General features: G+C 43.3%; 1 protein-coding gene across 9 annotated transcripts in view; it reads right to left on the reverse strand.

Moving 5' to 3' along the window:
* Nucleotides 1-25,970, reverse strand: part of GRAMD1B (GRAM domain containing 1B) — a 126,612-nt gene that overhangs the window by 74,667 nt on the left and 25,975 nt on the right. For 2 of the 9 annotated variants that reach the window (XM_082777926.1, XM_082777927.1), the window contains exons 1-2: nt 16,278-17,199; nt 4,845-4,922 (exon numbers count right to left, since the gene is read on the reverse strand). In XM_082777926.1, coding sequence (XP_082634052.1) covers nt 4,845-4,922; nt 16,278-16,639 — 440 coding nt within the window. In that variant the 5' untranslated portion in view covers nt 16,640-17,199. Of the gene's footprint in view, nt 1-4,844; nt 4,923-6,784; nt 6,861-16,277; nt 17,209-18,725; nt 18,745-25,970 lie in introns of those variants that run through there. The other 7 variants (XM_082777930.1, XM_082777929.1, XR_014318980.1 and 4 more) reach the window with 6 other exon arrangements.

Below are 25,970 nucleotides of genomic sequence, written 5' to 3' on the forward strand. Positions count from 1 at the left end.
GGTTGACTGAGGATTTTAGGGAGAAAAGATGACTTTCTATCGGGTGGCTTAACCCTCTTACAGGGCAGACCCAATGAGCTGGGATGCCAGGTGCAAAAGACGACTCCCAGTTGAAGACAAAGACAAAATTCATCTTATTCCAGCTGCTTGTTAGCAGCCTGCCTTATCCAACAGAGCCAGATCCAGGCAGACTGTAATTAACAACAGCCCGTCTTCAAAAGGAACAATGCTGGCGTATGAGGAACAGGGCAGGTGCTATTTCCATTCAACAGCTCTGCTGACAGTAGCAAATCTGGCAATCCAAGTGGAGGAGAGCTGCTCTTAAACTGTTCTGTCTTCCACAGCCAAGAGTCAACGCTGGGGCTCAGGAAGCAGCAGAAATTAGAAAGAGGGAAGACACTAGCTCTGACCCTAATTATTAACCATCTTTCCTATGTGACAAAGGAGATTAGTGCCATTCTGGTTAAACTCCTCCCAAGTTAGTCCACTGAATGTTAAATCCAGCTGACTAAGGAACGCTTAAGGGAAGTATGGATATTGATCTAGCTCTAAAGTTACTGCAAAAGCATCAGGGTTATGCTCTGTGACACTCTGGAAGCTCAGCCTGAGCTCTTCACAACAGGATCACCACTTTTGAAAACCTCCCTAAAGACCATGCTTGCATCCGCCCCTGATGAATAATGGTTATTCAGGTGTTTAACTAATATCAGGACCCTCATGGCCAACAGAAGTAGCTAACTTTGTTGTGCCTCCACTTGCAGGTAAGTCATGGGTACATTGTTAAAATACAGAACTCCTACTGACTTGTTAAACACCCCAAGGATGTAACTTTGGCACAAGCATTTTAAAAGTTTGATCTCATTTCAGATCTTCACACAACTTCTTGCAAATCCAAACATGAGGCAGAATTTCTTAAACTTGTCTATGTCTTGAGCCATTCCCTAATCTTTTTGCAAGCTCTCGCAAATTTTGATCCATTGTTTGAGAAACACTTAGTAACTTACACAAAGGAAAGCAAAGGAAAAACAAGTCCCACAACCCTGGAATTATCAGAACAAGATACTGTACACACTGGGGGACTAATTAAGCTGCAATCAAGATGTAGGGCATATTAAAACAAAACATTGTAAGACTAGCTGTTCCCCATTTCCTCCATTTTGATATGATCACTGTAAACTGCTACCTGCTTCTCTCCTCTCCTTTTCACATCCTACTGCTTTCTATCCCCGTACTTTCCACACTCCTCTTTTGACCTTATCAGTGTCTCTCCTCCTCAGACTGTGTATGAGGCTAAGGACTGATCTTCCCTCCAGTTCAGTAGCTTAATATTTACTCTTAATTAAAATTCCCCGCGTCCTATACCCGATAGGTACTTCAACGTCATGACAAAGAACAAGCCCTTGGTTCAAGCAGAAGCAGGCTCATGACCTTAGACTTCATTCAGATGAAAGTTCAAGGCAATTCATACATAAACATGTCTTGTTACAGAGACTAGTGACTGTGTACGTGCACATATTTCACCCAAGTCTCTGTCTGTCTGCATCCCAATCTTGTCCACTCTTTGAATTAGTTTAAATGAAGCAGCTTCTGCAAGCACGATTATTTGGTCACGATCTCAGCTCTGCTGCTTATCTTCACACTCATGTGGTTGGGGTGTTTCAGCATCTGAGCAACCCACATACTTAACTCACCATCTTTTTTATCTGTTTTTCTGAGGTTAGAAAAGAATTGACCTCTTCATTTCACAGACAGAACATGAAACAATTCACAGAAGCTCACACAGACAGCAGGCACCTGAGCTCTGAGTCCAGGCAAAACCCAACTCTCCTTCTAGACTGCCTCTTTTCCCTTACATGGCCCCAAAAATACCTGCACAGCGTTTATTTACCCCAAGACAAAATAAAACCTGTATAGGCTCCCTGTCAGCATACACAATCAGGTATGATAGACACATGACAACTTACATGACTGTGCAGAAGGCCAGCTTTTTCCTCAGAGAAGATACACGCAAGTGGCAGCCCTGCTTCACCGCGGTGCTGCAGGACACCTTGTCAGGGCACGGGTTCTGGACCATGGCCGTACTTCGCACCGCACCAGCCAACAGCAGCGCTCACACCTCAAGGAACACAACTGCTGGGGAGAACCGAGTGCATCTGCCAGCAGAAAAAAACTGAGTCTTCTCCGAAAGAGCCTGAGGGTTGGAGCACGATCCTTGGAAGTCCATCACTGAGCAGTTAACTCCACTAGCAGCATTCCCTGGTACCATCTTTTACAGGAAAAGCACGCAGTTAAGATCTTGGCTCTGCCTAGTCTTGATGTCAGCCATCCTCAGCTATGTATTCCTCTCCATATATATATATATATATATTTTTTTAATTATTTTTTTTTTCTAAATCTCAGAGTCAACATAAAAACTCAGCATCCCTTTATTTGGGCTGGAGTAGCTTTCAGCACTTTTCCAGACGTACTGAAGTGGGTGCAGATCTTTGCTCACTCTGCTCTGATCCTTCCAGTGCAGCAGACTCCTGCCTGCAACACCAGGGGCAGCATGCCAAGAGAAGGAGCACCCTTTGGTATACACCACATGATTTCTTGCTGTCTCCTCTTCTGCTCAGCTTTTACCACAACTCACAGGACTGCTGAAACCCTTGTTATTTTTACTTACAGCTTCTGTATGGTAAGTCAATGAAACAAGCACAGGGAACTGCCTGCAGGTCTTTACCATTTCGACTGTGAGGAGAACTCAAAACCTGTGGTTGGAGGACCCATTGTTACTGGTCAAAATACCACCACATAAGGACAGTGAGAAAGTACCTCCTCGTTCATTTGTAAAAGCCTGGCAGCTTCAAGATGCTTCAGAAACCACCTTCAACTTTGCTAGTAGGAACAGCAAGCACTCAAAGATTTCATTAGCCTACTTCACATCTTACAGGAAACTCGAAATGTATTTCACTACCAAAAGACATTTTTGTCAAATTTCATGGACAAGAGTCACTGCTATCCAAAGCAGCTGTACCAGCAGAGCTCGATGAAATTACTTTGGCAAAGGAAAAAGAGATAAAGACAATTTACTTGCCTTCATATGGGTCATTTTAGGATCAGTATTTTCCATGAAACCAAACCAACTTGAAATTTATTGTGGACAGCAAGAATGTTGCAGGTCTCCTGATAACAGAGAGGTCAGCATGCTCTCTCCACCACCCCGGCCCTGCATAAATAGGTCTGAGCTCCAACAGCGCTCCAGCTGAAGCATCTCTTCCAGACAATAAGATGCTCTCAGCACCAGTATAAAGGCTCTCAAAAAGTCTACGTGTGAAACCTGCAGCACTTCCAAATTATTCCCATCTTCCTATGTCCAGAAAACCCTCATCAGAGTATTAATGAAGCCTAACCTTATTTAACCTACAGAGTCCAAAATGAAATGCTATAACAGCATGCATTACACAGAGGAAGCCCAGGTATAATCTAAGTGTCCATCTGCTTTGCTGTCAGGTTCTTTATTTACTGGTTGCAAACATCACTCCCCACTAGTCAATTATGCCAGGCTCCACAGCACCAGAGAGACTGATAATTGGAGTGAAACATATGGAAGAAAAGGTTAGCTGCAACTACCAAGTGCTAATTCAGAGCCAAACTCTGTTGGGATATTAATTAGCTCTTCAGGGTCAGGATGTTCTCTCCAGTGAGTCAATTCCTCAGATGCCTCCTCAGCTGCTATTCAGTTCTTACTCAATCCATTGGCCTCTCATATCACAGTGGGGAATTGGTAAGAGTTCGGTAAGAGTTTACCCTCCTGGAGCCAGTCAGAAAAACCTTCGACCTCAGAGACAGCTTGAGTGGAATAACTGAGTAACAGAGCTGAAACAAAGCTCTTCTCTGACTATGCCACAATAAGAGCACACAGAGCAGAAGCCACATTCAGATGCTTCTCATAATCCACTACGCAGCAGCTGTGATCCACAGTCACAACATTAAGGAAAATGCAACAACTCCCCTGTGCAATGCAGTAACAAAATAACACGAATTTCAGAAACCAAAGACCAGACCAAACACTGGGCCCAAAGGTGTTATTAGGGAAACAGGCCTGCAGGAGCTGACCCAGGACAGAAAGGTGATAGCAGTTCAGGGCTCATAATTCATGCACAGCAAAAGAAAAAGTGGTTTCAGACTCACAAGATGAATTACAAGATAGAGCAAAAGTCTTAATAATCATATAGTCCTCGGCAAAGCAACAATAAATCACACACAAAAATAAGCATTTGTTTTTCAACAGCTTTTGTGCCAACACTGCACTTTAAAGTAGTCATTAATCAACCCTAAGTACAAGAAACTTAAGTTGCTTCTCAAACTTCACAGCAGTTTTTACTGAGCTGCTAGAAATGAGCTGCAGACACCTGGGGACTGTCCCCACACATCACATCTAAAATACAATAGCCAGTCTCAATATTGTACTTGGTAGGGACAAGAATTACATACAAAATTTCACTTGTACACTCAAGGATCAGAGCTGCTAATGATCAATACATAGGGGATCTGATGAAGCTTTCTACACCAGATAAAGTTTCAGAGAATTAGTCTCTGAATGAGAATGAGCCTGAGAATAAAATTTAGGCTACGTCATGGGCTGGATGTGTTTGTCCCAAGTTCTACTTTTAAGTACATGGAAAAATATGTCTTTTTTAGGCATTGATAAGACCGATTAAGTCATGCTTTTTTTAAGTATGTGACATTTCTGGTTAAATAACTGAGAAACAGAGGGAAAATGAGGCCTCAGTCAGCGCGGACCATCTGATTTTACTGAGTGTTTCCAGGAATTTCCCCCAGTTGAGCATGAACAGACGTACCTGTCGTCACGCATGTGAGGGCTCAGGAATCGAGACGAGTCATCATCGTGGCTGCTTTGCTGGCTGCTCTGCTGACTGCTGCAATAGAAAACAGAAGCAATTAAGACAGATTTTGATAAGTCTCTATGAAACGTTTTGATTTTAAAGCCAGAACAAGAAAAAACACAAGCTTCATTCTTCATATATTTAGAGATACAAAGAAAAATATAAGGAAGTAAGCTCATATCTGACATACAACAGGAGTGACTGGTTTGAAGCCTCTTACTTCCAGTCTGTAATGCTTTTCTAAGAACTTTCAGATACAGAAGTAACCTTGCACGTTGTCTACAGAGTGTTTCATCACACCACCCCACAATGGTTTCATACAGCTTAACGTTCAACTACCAAACCACTATCTGTTCATATGCCCCCGCTTCCGGACAGCGGGACAAAAGAGCAGTTTAAATGAACTCTTTTTAAGGATAAAGCAGCCAGAAGTGGTCACCACCAAATTTCTAATGGAGAGTTGCATGCTGAGCCCACAAGATGTCACTCTCCCCCTTTAAATGGATAATTTGGAGGTGTTTATTTTATTTTTATTTTTTTTTAAATCCATTGTATGATGTTGGCTTTATTCCCTCCTAGCAGCCTCAGCCTGCTCCAGGGACTCATCAGCATTCCTGCTTCTCATTTCTATAGCTTCATGTTTCTTTGCAAGAGCTTTCCTTCTGAGCCCTCGACAGGTCTGATTCTGCCTTCAGATACCCGACTGCAGCACAACACAGATGTTCTTGGGGCATCCTTAATCTGCACAGCCTGGGTACCCTGGCTATGGAGCCATGGCAACACAGCTTCAGCACAAACTGTCCAGCCCCACCTGGGACACTGGATGCATTTGCCTGAACACACACCATGCTAAAACACTCTGCATTCACCACTGGCAGAACCTAAGCAGCTCGAATAAAACCAGTCCAGGTATACAGATGCATGCTGTAATCACAGCTTCTACTGCAGTGTAGACAAATCTGTGTAATAGATTGCACATCACATACCAAAGGCACAGAAGCAGTTTCAAAAATGCCCATACTGCATTTTTTTTTTCTTCTTAGAAAGCACTAAGCCTCCAGATCTACTTTTGGGTAAAACAGCACTAAAACACCATAGTGAGATTTTTCTGTCAAGTTTACTTGTTCGTTTCTTTTCTGTCTCTCTTCAAATCAATTCACCCCAAACCCCCATTTCTTTTACTTCTTTGAACGTACTCTGTGGTTACAGCTCCTCTTACCTACATCTACTTAGGCATTTCAACTCAACTACAGTACAGAAAGGATACCTGAAATGATAATTTTATTTAAGTCAGTACGTTTGTTAAGCCCTATGTAAAAAAAGCACTACTTTTGCCACCACAGAAATTAACAGAGCAAAGTGTGAAGAGGCTTAGAAGTTCATCTGCAATTGTCTTGGTACTTCCAAGGCATGAAGAAACCGCTAAGCAGACAGAACAGGAACTAGAACCAGAAACTACGTCAGCAACAGAGAGCTACATCCTCAGGTACTAAATAGCATTGCTTCAACAAATCTGTATAAGAATACAGTGGCTTGTTAGTAGCTTTTTTTTTCTTTCCTTTTTTATTTTATTTTTTTTATTATTATTTATTTTTTTTTAAAAGGGGCAATCCAACCACCCAACCCCCCCTCCAGCCCCATCTTTTTATTCACAGAGCAAAAACATCCTTTTGATTAGTTTGCGTTCTTGGGAGACTGTTCATAAGCTTTAAGATGAATACCACATCCCTTGGTAGTGAACATTTTCCTTTCTTGCTCTAAAAAGGTGAGGGGGAAAGGCCTGTCTCTTCCCCTTGAAGATCCAGGGACTATTCCTACTTGTCACTTCATAAATAAAAAACCTCTCCCAAAACTTTGCCAGTTCAGTTTTGATTAAGCAGATAAAAGAAACTTACCAAAAAGTCCCAATGTAACACAGCCCAGCTACAGCTCCTGCAATGCTGGGAATCTCACTTGAAACTTTACTCTTAGACAGTTATACAAGACGTACCTTAGACCTTTTCATGCTCACTCAACTGTCATTAAATGCCCTGTTCAGACAGCCCTTCAACCCAAGGGTTAAAATTTAATGGAATACAGATGTCACAACACATCGCAGTACAACACCTTGTCCCCTTTCCTTATCACTCGGGAATGCTCAAGACAAGAAATTAAAGAAACACCAGAAGAAGGAGATCAGTTCTTCCCCCTCCTACTTCACTGCAGCAGTGTTTTGCATGGAAGCTTTGCACAAGTTTGTGAGCTCTTCACACAGAGAAAAACCATTTCAATGTTTTGATTACCAGACAGTGCAGCTGTTAAACCCCCTAAAAAGCACAGAGCACTTGAAATGCAGAGCTATTGTTTCATTACACTTTTCGGTCCACTGCAAGTTAATCTGCTTTTAAGATGACAGTGTTCCTCTGAGGTGGTGGAACAACAAATTGCTGCTCTTGTATTGGCTATATTTATAAGGAGATAAGAAAGGTGTGATTTGTATTGAGAAGTAATACAGGGGAAAGCTTTACATACAGACATTGAGGTTTTATATTTACAGAGAAGGCTAAAAGCTGCTTAAAAGTCTTAGTAAATCAGTAAAAGAAAGCACAGAAGAAAACAGTCTATTCCTAAGGATGCTTGTTCTGTCGTCTCTTTTCCAGCATCTGTAATACGTTATAAGTGTTAAACAGTTTTCATCAACTTCGTGACCTATATACATGCACTTAGATGAATGCTCACAAGATAGTCGCACACAAAAATCACCTCTTCCAAATCCTGCCAAAAGTGAACTTGAGTAGACTGCTGATACTAGAGATCAAAGTGCAAAATGTACTTTAAAAATGCTCATCACAATTAATCTCCCCGACTTTATGCCACTCAAAGTTAAATATTTAAACATTTCTCAGACCTGGTCTCAGCAAGTTTTAAATTACATTTTGTGCTATTATCTTCTTGCTTTTTTGTTGGGGGGCAGGGGGTGCAATATCTCATTTTACTCAGATTTCAGTCTGTAAATGGTAAGGCAGAGCCAATCTCTCATTTTACGCATGAATAGGCTTTTAAAGCTAAGCAGATCTTCTACTAAAATGCCTGTCCAGATTTCAAAGTTCAGACACTCGTGTCAATGTTTGCACAGCAGGGGTTTTCTGGGAATTCTGTACCTTCCAGATACGTCTGGAAGCGTTACAAAAAGTCATGATCACAAGCAAGAGTACGTGACATTGTTTTTTCCCGTGTGGTCTCCCACTGCTTTCCACTTACCAGTCCTAACAAATTTGCCAACCCAGGCCAAACTTTGATAGACCTGCATCTTCAGCAATTCCACCTTGGAAGGTATCAATACAGCATGATCCATGCCACCAACGCAAGGCAGAAACACACACAGATTGCTTTAACCACACTTAAACAATGCTCTAATAGCACTCACACATTATTGGATGGGTGGAAAAAAGCATCTAGTCTGGCACTTATAACAGATGCCATTACTTGTCCTTAAATCAGAGGAAGGGCAATTTCTTTAAAGGAATTCAACTACAAACACATTCAGAAGCAATGAGAAATGGGTCTCAACTGTGTTTCCTAACTTGAAACATGTGGATAGCTGTATCTGATAAATGACTCCACTAGAAACTAGTGCTCCCTCTCCACTCTGCCTCTCGTTTCTGACAATGCTTTGAAAAGGTGATAGAAAACATCTCACTGTACTTGTGTATCTGCAGGTGTGAGTCTGGCAGGCTTTTATTCAATGGAAATTCTTTCAACAGTGATGGATGATCGGGGTGAGCAAGGGAATGGGGAAGAAACGGCTGTCATGGAAGGTGGAATCAATTCACGAGCTTGGAGAATCAGTTATTCACAGGAGTCTGTGGTCTTCAGAAGGTTATTGTTAGTCACAGCTATTCAGCGAATAATTTCACATAGAACTTTTCAAGTCTGAACACAGATGAATATTCCCTATTCATTTTTCTTAATTAAACCCTGTATTCATAGGCTTTGGGTTCAGTACTAAGCATTTCACAGAAGTAGGATAGGTAATTGACAGGTATACAACCTCTACAAGTGCTTTCTGCAACTGTGGCTACTGTTCCTGGAACACAAAGCTAATATCTGATATATCATGATAGGAATGTTTTCAATTTTTCTGTGGAATTAAAAAAAATGCAGGTTCTAAGCAATAAAAGTGAACTTGCATCAAGGCTTCTGTTAAAATTCACAAAGCTGCTTAGTTATCCAAACTACATACTACTACCAGATAATCCTCAACTGCAAGCCTCAGGAGTGCCAGAAGAAAAGTTTCCTCCAACTTTCCCCCCACAGGGCTGGAGAAGCTCATTAAAGACAGAACAATTTTACCTTCCATTTCACCCTCCTGCTCTGCCCATCCTTCCCAGCATGTAGCCCCCTTCTATTTCTCACGAGGCAGCAGAAAGACCTCCCAGTCCCAGCTGCCCAGCAGCACCTCAGTGCCCTCAGCAAATTAAATCCCTGCCATCAGCAGCCCTGGGTTTCTATGGCTGCAGCAGCAACGGGGCTGTTACACGCACCAGGGAACTGCAAGGTGGAGGGGACAGAGAAGGGAGCAAGGGTGATGAAGAGGAAATTGCCAAGCTAGGAAATCACCATCTGTTATTCCATCAGATAACGGACAGCCTAACTCATCAAGAAGGGCTGTCCTTCGATAGCCTTAAAGCTTTCAGCCTGTGAATTGAAGTCAGAGCACCAGCACTGATGGTGCTGCAAGCTCCCACTCTCAGCACATGAGTGCCAAGTTGTCAGGGGTAACATATGCTTGTTACTGAAGGCAGCAAGCTAACACCAGGCTTTATTAAAGATGAGACTCGTGTTCAGTGAACTGTAATCACCGCACTGATACCAGGCCCCATGGGAGGCAGGTGGCAGATGGCACCGCAACACCTCTAAGGATCCCAGTGCCCATTTGGTTTGTGCAACCCAGCTCCACCTAAGGACTCAGGAGTTTCTTCGTATATATATATATACATAGATAGGTGGCAAACACCTTGATTATTATGAACCGAAGTTGAAATGGAAATGCAGAGGGGAGAGGAAAACTCATACCCAAGCTCATGAATGAATGGCAGAGCTGTAAAGTGAAAACTTAAGGACTTAATAAATAAATAAATAAATAAATAATAAACAAACAGAGCCTGCAAAAGCTGGAGCCTGTGTAACATTACCAGCATGTCCAAAAACCAAAGGGGCGCTTCTTCCTCGAGACCTTTGTGTTCTGTTAACTCAGTTTGATAAAGCAGGGGGAGCAATGTTTACAGGCTACACCCATTAATAGTGAGCAAGAGAATAAACGAGCTGCCTTGGCCAAATCCCTACCTAACAGTTGCATCTATCACACAGACCAACACAATTAGTGCTAATTGGCGCTCTTTGAAGTCACACTCAGTTGGAGTCGGACTGAACCTGGAGCAGGGCAACCTTCCTTCCTGGCAGTCCAACGAAGAACTGTGGTGGTGAACACAAAGGACAGGTAAATCCTGGCAAGCGCAGGGCTGTGTATACATGAAGTTCAGATGGTCCCAGAAATATTTGCTGACTAGGTAAGATCAACAGCATTTAGGTTCCTGGCTGTTTGCAAATGAGTCAGTTTTGATACTCATGTGAATGGTCACCCTAAAGCACACAAATCCTGAAAGATAAATATTTAAAAAACACAAGCAGCTGCACAAAGGCAGCAAAATTCAGCCAACAAAACAGTGCTGGAAAGATTCACAGGCACTTGGCACACATTATCAAATAAAACCATATCCTCTGCAAACAGTACCTCAGTACTCTACATAAGAGATGCATGCTGCAGTTCCAAAAAGTCAGTTCATTGGAAGCACAAGCGAGGCCTTATTTAAACTTGCAGCTTCAAAAAGGAGAAAAATTACATTAATTACATTTTTTTAAAAATTACATTAATTACATTAATTACTTTTTTTTTTTTTTTTAATGTAGTGTAAGAGATAACCATGGAAAGATGTATTCCAAAAATTTAGACACAGTATTGTGAGTTTCTGCCAGCAGGACTCTACGCTGCAGAATACCACGTCTGACCTGCATCCTCCCAAAAACCTCAATTAACCAACTCCACCTACAAGCCAACCATGAAACATGCAACCCATTGACCTCTTCTACTGCAGACATCCTGTGGAACTGCAAGTTCCTCACACCAGTGCGAATTCATCGTGAATTTACGAAAAAAGCGATAAAGCCTCAGGCTGGCAGCCCCAAGCAGCACACAGAGCACTCCCTGCCTCAGCCTGATGTCTCAGACAGGAGTCCCACTTCCTCTCAAGCCTAAAACTGAAACGTGGAAACTTCTAGAAACCAGACAACCTGAGAAAAACCATTGGCAGAAGTACTCATTTTTGCAAGTTCTCAGCAATTACATGGCATGGAATGAACAAAACCTCAGGCCACCAAGCCACCTCGGTCTTCCTTTCAATCACAAGCAGCGTGGGACTCGAACAGTTTCCCATCCTCAAGTCCTTTTTCCGAGTCAGTAAATGCTGTCACTGATGCCACCTCCCTCCAGCTGCCTTCCCAAAGGTGAGAACACAAGCACTATTTGCCTTTCCACGATGTGAGAAGCTCTACAGCCATTACTCTTGTAGCTTTTGATATTTATCTTTCACCTTTAGCAGTTATTTAGGGGAGGGGGAAGAAACAGCACTATCTCAAGCATTCATTAGAGGTTTTTCCTCTAGAAAGCACCACAGTATTTTACCTGGGTGTGGAAGGGAAAAGATTATCATTATTTTCCAGAAACAGACTAAATTGCAACTTCAGTAAGCAAAGCAAAAGCATTATGAACTACTTGAAATTAAAGGCTTTTTGATTAAAAATCAGAATATTTAAGATATCTTTATAATAATATTTTTAGTGTGAATTCCAACAAATAAGCAGTTCCCTCTCACCTGATGTGTCTCACTAGGATGACCAAGAGATTTTACATAGGAATGTTTTTCCTTAAGGAAAAAAAATGGAAATGTCTTTCTGACGGTGAATGTGAATGGTAACAGCCACACAAAGCACGTTGCTGAACAGTATGAAAAAATCACCCAGCATGGCATCTGGTTCCTACTATCAGATAAGCTGTGAAAATTTCTTCTGTAAAACCTCTATGGTTTTGTGTCTGGAAATTCAAGAGACCTCTATCTCCTCATCACACACCCTTTTGTCAGATCAGATGAAATGCTTTTAATAATATACCTCATTTTTAACAGCTTGAGTTAAAGATGCTAGAGTCATTTTAGGACTTGGGCAAGTCCTTTCCCTTTAGCTGAACCTGTCATTTAGCACTTAACTCCAGCAGAAGACCAAACCAAATAAATCCATCTTCAGAAGTGTCAAGAGCTGCAGAACAATGAACTCCATATTGATCCAACAAAATCCACTTTAAAAACAAAATAGTTCTTCGGAGCACCAACAGTTTATATTTAATAAGCTATCCTGGATGCTGTAACAGATGAGAATTTGACTTTTTGGACAAGTGCTAACAGAAAAAAACAAACAAACAAAAAACATTATCTTGGGGAGCTCAGGCGAAATGGAGCTCTGGGAAGGGACTGCGGGCATCAAGGTACAACTTCTAGGACATGTCAAGAGAGAAAATCCAGCAAGGAATAATGACAAGCAAAGCGTGACTTGAAACCTCTTGCATCTTTTGCTTTCTGGCTTATTTTTTCCCCACAGGAGTGCAGTATATTCCGATTACCACCAGCACAACCTGTGCCCAGTATGAATAACTCATGGCAAACTGTTCAAAAGCAAGCGATTTACTGCACCTCAACTATTACACGTGTGCTGGTGGGGAGCACTCACACAAGAGTTGAAGTCGGGCCACGGCAGTGCAGGGGCACCTATTTACTCTCAGCTTCTGCCAGGGAAAGGACAGACAGGATTTCATTTCAATACCAGCTTTAAGGCAAAAAGGAGAGCAGTGCTTCGAGCCCAAGTCATCTTCTCTCTCTACAGTTCTTGCATTACACACGTTCAGAATCACGTGTAGTCCCAGATGTTACTAGAAAGGGTGGCTTTAAGTAAATAAATCAGTTAAAGCAGATGAACACATCCCCCACATCAATAATGCACATTCATAATAATGCATGCATAGCCAAAAGCTACCAGATGCAGTCTGTGAGGACAGCCTCAATCAAGTTCTGTGCCCTTGTGTGCAGGATTCGTACCTTACAAAGCCGTATGCAGGTAAGCAATGCCTATTATTAACTGGGTAGTAAACAACGGACAAAGAGCATAGCTAAGCAGCTGTCTATATCCCTTCTGAAATAATTCAAGTTACTGAGTGACCATGCAAGTCCCCCAGAGCAAATGGAGTCTGGATCATCATGCTTTTGTACAAGCACAAGTTACAGGAAAAACCATCTATTAGAAAGATGGCTTCTTCCTCCTGTCTCATCTTGAAGAGAGCTCAGTGTTATAGGCAAGCTAGGCTCTTACGTGCCCCTTCTCCTTTTTAATTAAAAGAAATACTCTTTTGCTCTCACTATCAACCACCTAACAGCTTGTAGAGAACCAGTAGGCAAACAACCATTAAAATTATCCAGGTTATTAAAAACTAACCAGTGTTATAAAACATTTTATAGGCTAGAGTTTCCAGATAAAAAAAACAGCCAGCTTTCGTCAGACCCGGAGCATTACAGACAGCCTTTAAGTCCTGAAAACATTTGTTTATTCACTTGGATGCTTACTGTATGCTAATGGTCACAGAGCTATTGCTCTTGCTCAGGGGCGTGAGCAACACATGCATCACTGGAATGAATCAGCTGGTGCACAGCTTGCTCTCAGCTACCAGCTCTCCTGGGAAAACCCTGCCAAGCAAGAAGCTAGCTGGCCCCATGACAGGGTTAAGGTTATTAGACTCAATAAAAAAAAAAGTGCTTCACAACAATTCAATTAGGAAGATGGAGCAATCAGAAGCGAACAGCATTCATTTTTTCCAATGGGAAAAACATGCTGATGGCTGCACACTTTACCAGGTGAAACTCAGCAACACAAGCCTGGGAAGTCAGGTACTTAGCAGCATGTCTCTGCTACCAGAAGACGCACACCACACTGACCACACTGGAAATCACAGTTAGGGCACTCACAATTAACCAGCTGGACAGCTCAAACATCATTACCGTGCAGGGCTTGGTGGAGGAACCACTAGACAAAATGCTTCAGCCTCCGCTGCACAGGAGCCATACAGGTCTGTTTCCCTTAAATGAATAGCACAGTAAGTGACAGGTGCCATCTGTTAAGAACAGCATCACAAATAAAACAGCAGCAAGAAAGAGCTGGTGCTCTAGATGACCAAGTCTTCAGGAGGGGAAGGTAGATGGGCAGCATCAGTCTGCTTCCCAGAAAGCCAGCCCCCTGTCTTGCAATTTTAGAGCAGCATTTCACATACAACAGCCTCAGGGTGCAGTAAACTTTACCCCGTAGCTGCTACATCTCTTTCAAATTAATGCCACAAAATCCCTTTAGGGTTCATCGCTCTTCCCGTGACAAGCTCTCCACAGAGACTGCGCGCTCTGTGTTGTTTCTATGCCTGCTGAGCTTTTGGAAGCCCGGTGATGAGCTCTGCCTCTGAGCCCAGACACTCAGCACACACTGACCACCAATCTAGGTTTTTTCCCCTCTGGACTGGGAAGGGAAAAATTCCATTTGAAAACATCATATGTTTTCCGTTGCAAAGGGGACAGATTTGGAGCCTGCTACTTATGAAGAAAGGAGGTGCCATGCTGGCTTTGGTATGTTAATGCCACCTAATCCATCAACTGCTTCAGCTTTTTTCCAGTCACCACTTCAAAAACACAACCAAGGTTAAGGCAGAAACATCTTTAGAAAGATTAATAAGGAGACAGCTGTCAGCACAGCCATGGAAATATCATGTGTACATAAAGATACAAAGTGGTGGTGGCGTGGGTTTGGTTTTGTTTATTTTCGTTGTTGTTGTTTTACACATTTACAAAGAAATCTGTCTTGCTCTCTCAGACTTTCACTAATGATAAACCCAAATGAAGATTCTTCAGCTGTAAAAGCTGTTCTGTTAAAATTCAGAACTTAATTGTGATTCTGACACTTCAGCATATGCCCTATGCATTATCCTTCGCATGTTTGCAATGCTATAGCCTGAATCACATCACTACAGTTAAGCAAAATCCAGTAATATTCCTCAACCAAGCAATATTTTTCAATGCTAACTTTAGGAAAGGGCTCAAAGTCCTTGGTGGCATGCATTTATTGCTGAAGCTTCCCCGAAACTTAATAAAATGATGGATTGACCTTGCGAAAGGGAACTTGTGTGACAAGTTACCACATACTCAAAGGGCATAACAGAAGAAAGCTCTGTCCTGTAAATACTAGGGTAACAGAGTCAGTGAGCCAACCTGGTAAGATGGGAGCAGAACCAGTAAGAGACTTCATGTCTGTCTTTTTTTTAATGCAAGTGTGGTACGTACATTCAGGAATAAACCCACACAGAGATGCAACAAAAGAAAAATTAGTCAGCACTAAGCTAGTATAATGATGTATAACACACTAATTTCTCATGAAAAAAGTGTCTTGTAGTTTTTAGGTCCTTCACAAGGCATACATTGTTCCACTCTGGCACTAAAAGTAGAGTAAACTACATTAAGATGTTGACACCAATTGCACCTGCACAGTGTTAGATAACGCACAGCTTTTTCTTCAAATGATGACACTGTAACTCATGGGCATTAATTTTGCTGTGTTGACAGGCTCTTGGAGGTCTTAGAATTATTCGTCCTCTGCTTTTGAGCCAAAAGACAGAGTGACTTTCAAGTCTGGAAAGCAGCCAAGAATGGAACCCAGACATCCTGATACGCAGACCCACATAACAACCACAAGGCTGCCATGTCTCCATCTCCTCCTCGTTGTCCTAATGTCAGCAAGTGAGTGTAGGACTTCAGAGAACGTCTCAGGGGATAAATATGAACTCCACAAATACAAACACTGACCAAGGCTTAGCATCTTCACTCCCTGTCTTGGTAATCCCCCCAGAGATGTCGCCACACTCTCTCCCAAAGCTCTCTGCAGGATGCCTCAATGTTAGCCTTGCCACCCATTCTTTAGGGACAGTCTCCCTCCCTCACTCCTAAGTCCTTTCCACCGGATCTGCACTGCCTTTAAAAGGGACGTGGATGACCCTAGCGCTGCTGTTTCTATCATGCCCGCTGTCTGGGCACAAGGATTAGGCCATTTGGTCTGGCATCACCAACTCCAACAACCACTTTACCCATTCCAGCCACTAGGTGAGGGCAAAGCTCCTGGGAGAATCCCACCAAAACCTGTGGGGGAACAACAGGCCCTAACCGCTGTGGAAAGGCTCTTTCAGAAGCAGGGAAGGGAGAGTGGCCAAGAACATACCTGCTCTCACTGTACTCCTTCTTCTCTCTCACACGCAGCCACCTCCGGAGGAGGAAGCGCTTGCGCCGCGGGGAGGCACTGGGTGTGGAGCAGTTGGACCAGGGGGTGTCCTCGTCACTGGACGGGGTGATCTCAATGGAGGGGAGCTGCAGGTATTCCTTGCTGGAGGAAGGAGAATCCTGATACCTGCTGGCCTCCAGGCTCTGCTCCTGCACATTCTTCATCCGCCTCATCTTGAAGCGCTTCCTGCGCAGGGTGGGGGTGGACGAACTGGACCAGGCACGGCCGCCCTCCACCACCTGCTGCTCTGGGACTTGCAGTGCAGGGAGCTGCAGGGTTTCTGTCATGTTGGCGGCTGGCATCAGATGCCCTTTCTCCTCCTGCTCCCACCCCCAGGCACGCTAGCTCTGATCTCCGTGTAAACCACACCGCAAAAACCACAGCTCGCCCTTCCCCTCCCTCCCGCAGTCCAGCTCTCGCCCTCCCTCTCACGCAGGAAGCCTCCTGGTGCTCAGGTGCTTTCATTTAACAGGCAGGGGTGCTCAGGACAGACATGCCACAAGGGAAGCCAGTTTCAAGTTTCTTTTGTCCTTCCCCTCTCTGCAAATCAAGGTCCCTCCCCTGCCCCGGCTCTCAAAGCAGTAGGTTTAGCACCAACACAAGGGTTGCTTGCAACAGCTTGGCTCACTTTCAGGTTTGTTTGTTTTGTTTTTTCCTTTGCTTTCTGTCCTCTTTGCCTAATGTTGGTTCAGGAAAAAACCTCCTGGGGCTGTGCTGGGAAACTCAGCTGTGGTCTTCTCAAGAGACGAAGCAAGTATGGAGCGGCGTGGAGCTGTGAGGAGGTCAGAGAGAGACAAAGGAGGAGGGAAGAAACGATACTGATAAAATCAGGAAAGAGGAGGAGCAGCAGCATGTTCTTTTTCTGTAGCGGATAAGACATGTGCAGGCAGCTGCTCCAAGTGTAACTGCACTCTTAATCCCGAGGGACAGGGTTTATATTACCGAATATGCCACTGCCACAAATCAACCGAATGACAAGGGTAAGAAGGGAAAATAACTTTCTGTGGGAGCCAATTGGACAGGCTTTCCCCTCGTCCCACCTTCCTGCTTGGACAGCCCCCCTGCTTGGGGAGGGAACAAGCGAACTTGGACTTCCAGCCTTCTGGCAAGGCTAGGGGTTTTTTGTCCCACTGTCTGCTCACAGAACAGGCAGAGAAGGAGAGGGCTTGAGGAAAAGCTCCCAAGGCAGTGGCAGCGGGTGGCACCAGAGCTGGGAGCCGGCTGGTGCTGGAGCTCAGGCTCACGGGAGCGAAAGCTGCTAAAAGGGAGTTCCTCGAGGGCAGCGCTGCTTCCAAAATGACACAGGGGGTGATGAATGGCCTCAGGTCCAGGAACCAACAAAGACACCACAAAGACAGTTAAACGTGCAGGACAAATTTTAGACTGGGATGAATACACATGCTACATGGAAGATTCCCAGGCACTGAGCATGCTAAGGAGGCTCTACCGAGGGTCATGCACTGGGAGGAATTGCCGTTTCCAACCAGCCTTGCAAAATTGTGGTAACAAAACCAAAACAGAAAGGATGTGAGTGTGAGAGTGATTCTCCACCAAGATCCCCTATGTTTTAAAGCAGCTGCTGGATGAAACTGCATTAAGGTATATTTTCAGGTAGAAATGACGTGAATTCTTTAAGAGAGTGCCTAGAATCCAGCTGTGTGAATTTTAAGCATGCTGTCAGACAAAAACATCTAATTCAATCTGGCAATGCTTTGGTTTTCATTGTTCAACAGTCTGAACCTTTAAAAATACTAGTTTCAGGTTAGAAAATATTTGTTGACCCAAACCAAAATATTTTGTTTTGCATGGGCTGCCTCAAAGTTTTGTTTGAAAACAAACCTCACAAGAACTTTGAGCATCAGAAACTGTGGAATCTTGGACCTATATAACTGAGCATATCAAAAAAAAAGGAAGACTTGTAATAGCAAGAACAAGGGGGAAGTGGTTCAATTTTATTATTTTATTTTTTAATCCCCAAATGTTAGATCTTATTTTACTCTTGCCTTTTTGCTCTGCTTCTCCTGTAAGTTACCAGCTTGAGCAAAACTTCAGTTTCTGGAGCTCCTGTCACCTTGGTGTCTATACACCTGGCACACACAGTTGGAACACCTTCCACAAATACCCACTTAAATCCAAAAAAAAAAAAAAGTCAAAACAATCAATTCTGAAAGACAAACATCTACAGAATAGACAGCCACAGTTTACTTTTTGAAGACCTGCATAATGAGAGCTGCACCCCCTTTTCCTCTCATGAGCTGATTCCTTATTACAGAGGAGGAAGGAGATGTGAAACCTGGACCTGAGTCCTTGAGCCACCTGGTGCCACCACATGCTGAAGCCACCTGTACCCTCACTGCCCCCATCAACCCACAGCCCCCGTCAACTCACAGAACTCACTTTCAGCTTCCTCCTCAGGCAACCGGGATTCAAAACCACACAATATCATTCCTAAATCTTAACCAAGACTACGTGCAACTGTGGGAAGGGACTTTTCTGCTTCTGCTTCACTTTCGCAGAAGGAAAAGGTAGTAGGGACAGAAGTTCTTTCCCTTAAATCTCCTCCCCGTCCACAAAAGGAACTCCCACCCTTGTTAATGTATTGCAGCCACCAGAGCAGTAGCCCTTTGGAGGCTATCAAGGTTTTGTTCCATATATTGAGTTTGATTTCCTGTGAAATATTTTATCCACTGTGCAAGATTTTGCTGCTTCATTGCACTTATTTCAGCAATTAGCAGGGGCAAAAAGCTGGCATTTTTGCCTGTTTCAGTAAGAAATCACACAGAGTATGCTGCAGACCCTCAATCCCCACCAACATGAATTATTGAACAAGACTCGTACTGCACTGCTGTGGGCAACAGCAGCGTTTGGAGCTTTCTTTGGCAAGGCAGAACCAGCCCTTTCACCTTTCACCAGTCTGCTTTTTGTTGCCAAGGCTGTGCCAGGACAATTTCTTCATCCTCAGCCTCGCTGAACACGACTGGAATTCACTTGAGCAAGACGGGGGCTCCTTCCCCACACCATTTGCACAGCCTCAAATGATTCTCCTGGGCTGTGCCATGGGAATCTGCTGGGATAGGACCGGGTACCCACACCCAGGGACTAGCCCTTTAATTCCAAGTACCTCACTGATTACTAAGCAACACTTATTTGTGCTCAAACATTCTCAGGACATTTTTATTTTGGAGAGAGGATGCTGACCACCTGTCTTGTCCTCTGAGAAAAAAAAAAAAAAAAAGCCAGAAGCTGTGTAATAGGAGAGACCACTCAAACACCTGACCCACAGAGTGAAAAATTCCACCCATGATCAAGGACTATTTCTGTGCAAACCACAATGACAGCACGAGGTGGCTGCTTCCATGAGAGCTGCTGTTGCCAGATTCTTGCTGTAGAAGTACTCCTGTCAGGATAGTTTCACCCTCACTGCTGCCTGGATTGTTCCCCACCAGGAATTTCACATTTTACTAGCCTTTACCCTGCGACAGGGCTTAGTCTCATTACACTTACGCCTGCTGTTACCATACCTAACCAGAGCATGAAATCCGGCTGTCGGCTGTTTAGACTCAGCGAAGTCATGGCCCCACAGTTACAGCAGCAGCACTCACATACTTGCAGGCTGTGCTTCACACCGAGCACACTTGCCCTAAGTGCATTACAGGAGGTTAACCTGATCCCCAAGTTCCATGCCTGGAGCTGCATCATCTGGCACCAACCACCTGCTTCTACTGCCGGCGTCAGAAATAAGTCACAACGTGGGACAGAAGTGGGCTGCAGTAGGCTTAGTTGTGTTGTATCCAATCTCTCCTAAGAGAATTAAATATACAGAACTTGCCCAAGTGTTTTATTACTTTACATATTGCTTGCTAGCCATTTTATTAATACTTGCAGGGGCTGAAAGAGCACTCAGCTCAACAGGGCTTTCTGCTTAAAGGTTAGCCTGTGTCTATTTGTATCTTGCCTCCCAAAAGAAGTAATTCTCATGTCAGTGATAATGCTGAAAGACTCCAGTCTGTGCATTATTGCTAACAGTATCACGCAATTTAAGGCATTCAAATTTTGGCCTCATACACGGCAGCAAACCCCAGATTCTTCAGCTGCCATCCAAAATCCAGCAAGCACCGATCATGACTCACACAGCACAGCACCTATTTTTCCAGCATTAGGACAACCCTTTCACAGTTGATTTCTTCAGGTAATGCATTTCCTCCAAATTAAAGGGGATAGTTGAGCCAAAGATCAGCAAGCAAACCAAATTAAATCAGCATTACTTTACAATAATCTTTCATCAGAATATGGCAACAGGGCAAAGGTTTCAGGACATTTTCCTCAATTTTCTGTACCATCCAAAACTGACGTGGCTCATCATTTTGCACTATCTACTTACACTGCTCAAGACAAACCGCTTGAGCATCACAAAAGGAAGCCCATTTCTCCTCATAAATCCAGAAGACCAGATCTAGAATAGATTAAATTCTGTCCCTCGCAAAACAAAGGGTGACTTGTTCGAATTAATTTCCACAGGAACTTGGCATTTTTGTTATGCACTACACACATTGTATACAAAGGAATCAAGGGGACTCTGTCCGAATTCCTTGGATTTCCTCTACCTGTAACAGTACTTTCCTAACAGGTCACAGCTCACAGCACACACCATTAATCACAGAACAAGCCTGTGAGTACAAAAGGTCTCTGAACAGCGCATTCTTTCCTATTCAGGTAAAATACCTGCTTCACTAGCTCAGGCCGGTTAAGTTTGCTGTATTTAACCCAGACCTGCACCAAAAAAAAAAAAAAAAAAAAAAAAAAAAAAGGCAGCACACACGCTTAAGGACCTCAGGTGTACTAAAAACTCCTCATACCAAAATAAAAATTAAGAATATGAACATACCTAAACTTCATTTTACCCAAAAAGAACAAGAACAGATTGGATTAAATCCTTGCCTCCCTCTGCTAAAGCACACGCAAGCAGCACCAGAGATCCTAGTTCCACACCACGCTGTCTAACAAGGGCTCAGTACAGTCAGGCTTTTCAGCACATCAGCAACCCAGTCAATACTCAAACACAAGCAACAGAAGTTAATCTGTCAGCTGAAAACAGAGCGAACAGAAACATGCACAGCTAAGCAGCATATTGCATTGTGCACCACGGGATGATGATCTCCGCAGCTTACACTACATATTCACCTGGATGTTGCAGTATGAACATCCTCCCTCTGAGGAAAAAATAAAAAAATAAAAAAAAAAAGATTTTTTCGATGCTTCAATCGAACAGTTTTGGTACGAACTTAACTTTCCCCTGTTTTAGGCACCAAAAATTAGACACGTGGCTTAAGTTTAAGCACAACGCTCTTGCAATCTTTACCACTTGTGGGTTTTGGACAAATACCTACAATAGCCCCTTCCCCCTGACACTAACAGTCAGCCTGGAGAAAAGCACAGGGTGAAAGCCTGAAGGAACCCCCACAAACAGTCCCTTATAGAACAAGCACCATAGGCACAGACCTCAAAATCTAAGGTGGTACTAGGCAAAAGGAGAAACAAATTCACCCCAAATGCAAACAGCAAGGTTTTGGTATTTGTGCAAAACTAAAAAAAAGCTTTAGAGCAAAACACAAAGGAAAAAGATGTCTTCCTTCCAGAATACCCAACAGTCCAGTAACTGAGCCTCTCACAAGGTCAGTCATTTTTCTCGTGATTCAAGGATTATACAATTATTTAAACAGCAATTGGTCCAGAAGAGGACAGCTTTACCTAATCAGAAGAGCTCAGACTTGAATCTCAGACTAAGGTACACGGCGTGCCCTTCCTGTGAGGAGAGGTTACAGAGGTTACGTGGCTCTGCTTTCCACCTGGGCATTTGTCCTGACTCAAAAGAAAACCCCAAGTGCTTTAGCAAGTATCACTGTGTGCTTTTTACATGGCCTGACTCCAACAAAGATTTCTGGGAGGCTACAAGCAGTGGCTCCCAAGCTCAGGGCTTGCAGCACAGACGGCTCGCAAGGCTCTGACATCGGAAATGTAGGAATCAAACTGATTCCAGAGAGAATAAATGACGTGCTACCTGCAACTCTTCACTTTGTACCAGCAGCATGGTTGGAAGTGGAATTCTCCCAAGTCTTTCTGCTCTGTCTTGTGACAACTAAAAACAATCCTAAAGCACAACTGTCTAGTCTGTGTTTGCCTCCTGGAAGAGTAAGTAGCAGAACATTACTTTGCCCTAGAAAAACACTGAGGAAATGAATGCCTGCAGAGACAAAAAAATTTTGAGTCTTATTCTGTACAAGGCCAAATGGAAGCCTCCAAAACTTGCCCTGAACTCCCAATAGCCACTGAATGGCAGGAGAGAAAAGGCTTTCTACAGCTGGTACACTCATTTAAAATAACTATATAGATATTGCTTTATAAATACCATTCCTGTCCATCATCTCAATTATCCACAGCTTCAGCAGCAAGGCTGCTAGAGCCCATTTCCTCAATTACACAAATGCCTGAGGAGAACTGTCATTTCTCTTCAAGATCATTGTAGCAGAGCTATTTGGGAGCTACTTCATGCACAACTGAAAAATGTCCAGCTGACTTTGCATTCACCCTTACAATCCTGCACTTGCTCTTACAGGAACGAAGCAAGGCCATTTCTCTTCCCCAACATACAGCGCAATCACACCGAGCATATAATGCAGGTCCAGCCATTTCTACTTGTGTATTTCATGCCATAAGCATTTGATGCAAGGAACACCTATGCCTACAAAATTTATACGTGCTTCTTGCTTGCATAACAGAGCACAGAAGACAGTAGATGTACTGCTATCTGCAGCATCAGGAGGTAGAGATTATTTACAGTAAATGAGTATGGAAGAGCTCTACACAGAGATCCAAAGCACTGCCACTGTGCAGTGAATGTCACAGTAGATGCCACATTTACCATGCATAAGCAGAATGCTCTGAATACGCCCCTCAGGCATAAGTTTTACCTGAGCATGCATATGCAGGCATGAAACAGCTGATAAATGCGTGCAGAACACACTTACAGGAATGTAGCAGATTCCTTACATCTTACAAACAGTCATTACAGATGGTGCAGAGACAACAGATGCCTCCCTTCTACAGTTAACTCTTCCCAGCAGTGTCTGTTACTACATTTTTATCTGATGCCTTTGCTGCAACCAAGTAGTTTACAGTGATGGCTTAACTGGGCAGGCAGCTAAGTACTGCAATTATCCCAGCCAAAACCAGGGCAGTTATACTACTAATTGGAAGTCGGAAATTAGCTAAATTTTATGTATACGCACATAGAATTTCAAGTGCCATAGGGTCTCTTGCTGACCTAGTTCCTAACAACTGCTGAGGATCATTAGTCTGCAATGGTCATCTTTTAATGAAACAGCCTGTAACTGCCAGGTTATGCCCCAGTTGCCAGGAATCTGCTTCTCATGTCTTCCCTCCAAATTATCATGCAGTTATACTCTTTTGAGACGCTCAGGAAAAGCAAGGTCACCAACTCAGCAGAGGCACTCGATCACGATCAGATCCAAGTGCTCTGGGGGGAAGCTTACACTAACAGTGCCCACACTGTGCTCCATTTCACCTGTCCCAGGGCTTCAAACGCCAGCAGTCACAAACTGAACAAAGTTTTCTTATTCTTCCATCTGCCTTTCAGTATGAAAGCAGCAACAAGATCAAACAGGTGATACTTCTTCAGCTGTCTGGGTTTTTATAGTAATATTGAACAATCATGATTTCTATGTTTCTATAATGAGAGCCTACCCAGCAAGCATCTTCGATCTGAGAACACAAGAGGAAAGGGTTGGCAGCACACATCACATTTTATACCCTGCAAATTGTCTCAGCAGTTCTCATGGGATTCCAACCAGCGTGACAGTCTCTGGTAAGCTGAACTATCTGAAAAGGCTTTCCTTTTTTTTCCTCCCTTCCTGAATGCCAGGGAGATGAGGCATACATGGGTTAGGATTGTTGCTGAGATTGGGTATCAGGGTTCCAGGGACACAGTCCTATTTCTCTCGTTTGTCCTTCAGAGAAAGTCATCTCACATTTTGTCACAGGTTCCTCGCAGATAAAATTGAGATTAAGATAGCTGCCTGACGTGTTAAAACTGTGGAAGTTTAATTTAAGAAAGTATATAAATCACTTGGCCACCTTCAGGACAAATCAAAACATACAGTCCGGGGAACCTGAGTTCACCTGAGCCAACAGAGCTGAAGATTCCACGGCCCATCACCACCAAGAACAATTGCAGTTCAAAGCAAGGATTCTCTTCAAGATGGTGAATAGAAAAGCAAGACACTGATTTCTTTTTTGAGAATCTGGTTGTTCATGAGCTAGGACATTTGTTTTGGTGAAAATGAAGAATAAGTATTGCAAATCCTACTGTCCTTTTTTTATTCCTTAGGAAATTTGGGCAGGGGATTGTACTATTTGCTGAGCTTTAATTTGCAGTTAATATCTCCAGTTGTATTATTACATCTTATGCTGAGTTTTCTACTATCACATCCAGATTTAGAAGATGTGCATAATAGGAAAATATTCTCAAATTAGACATCACAATGACTACTTTAATTACGTGCTCTTTGCTGTTGGTCTCTTTGTTAACAGCTCCTACCAATTTTCATAACTACTGTCACACGCTTACTGGGATCTTCAGTCATGGGTGAGTTACAAAATGGAAGGACATGAATCTACGTTCAAAGTCCTTGTTAAACCAAGGGCCAAGAGAAATCTGAGGTGATGCTATTGCATGGGATACTATCTACATGAAGAAGAAAACAGCCTAAAAATAAAAATAAGAGGTATTAGCCAAACCTAATACACAAAATTACAAGCTACTTGCTAAGGGGGCTACCTTTCTCCTTCATTTTCTCCTTGTTCTCAGAACAAGGCTTTTATGTGCCATCTAACTAAATTTGAAAAGACAGCATATTGAATTCCCATTACAGGTCTGTTTGCTGACCATCTGAACAGTGGAGTACACAGAACAAATCACTTATTCACTCTGATGTTTCTTGATGTGTCACGAATCCCTGAAACAACACGCATTTTACACTTGGTCTGGGTTTCTACTCCTGCCTTCGATGTCCACAGCACAACAGGTTTTCTTAAATCCCAGTATGGCAGGAGCATAGCACCACTGCTAGGGGAACCTGCACCAGCAGGGCCCTGCTGCTCCCTAGTGGCTAAATAGCTGCAGGCAATGTAACAGGCTGGCTTCAGCTACAGCTGCCTTGAGGTCTGCTTCTGAAATGGTTCCTTGCCTCTAAGATACTGTGCAGACATAGAGAATACTGTCAATACAACATTCAAACTGTTCAACATCCTTAGCTGCCATTACATGTTTCCAGCCACTTTAATCCCTAGCTAAATATTACTGTCTTGCGCAGAGCCCGTAATTCCAGCCTTCCACAACAGATCTCTCTAACCTTAAGATATCTGTCCACCATTGGATAGCAGCATAAATCCCTGAGAGATCACTTGAAGCACTGAGCTGTAGGTTACCAAACTTTTCAGACCCTACAAGCCACGCTGAGATTTTCCTCCGCTGAGCGCCACAGACAGCTGGCACATGCCTTGTAGGGCCAGGGGAGGGCCTTGCCAGCGAGCAGTGACATTTATCACAATGCTCCA

Source organism: Aythya marila (genome assembly GCF_965140915.1).
Source record: "Aythya marila genome assembly, chromosome: 23".
Classification (NCBI taxonomy): Eukaryota; Metazoa; Chordata; class Aves; order Anseriformes; family Anatidae; genus Aythya; species Aythya marila.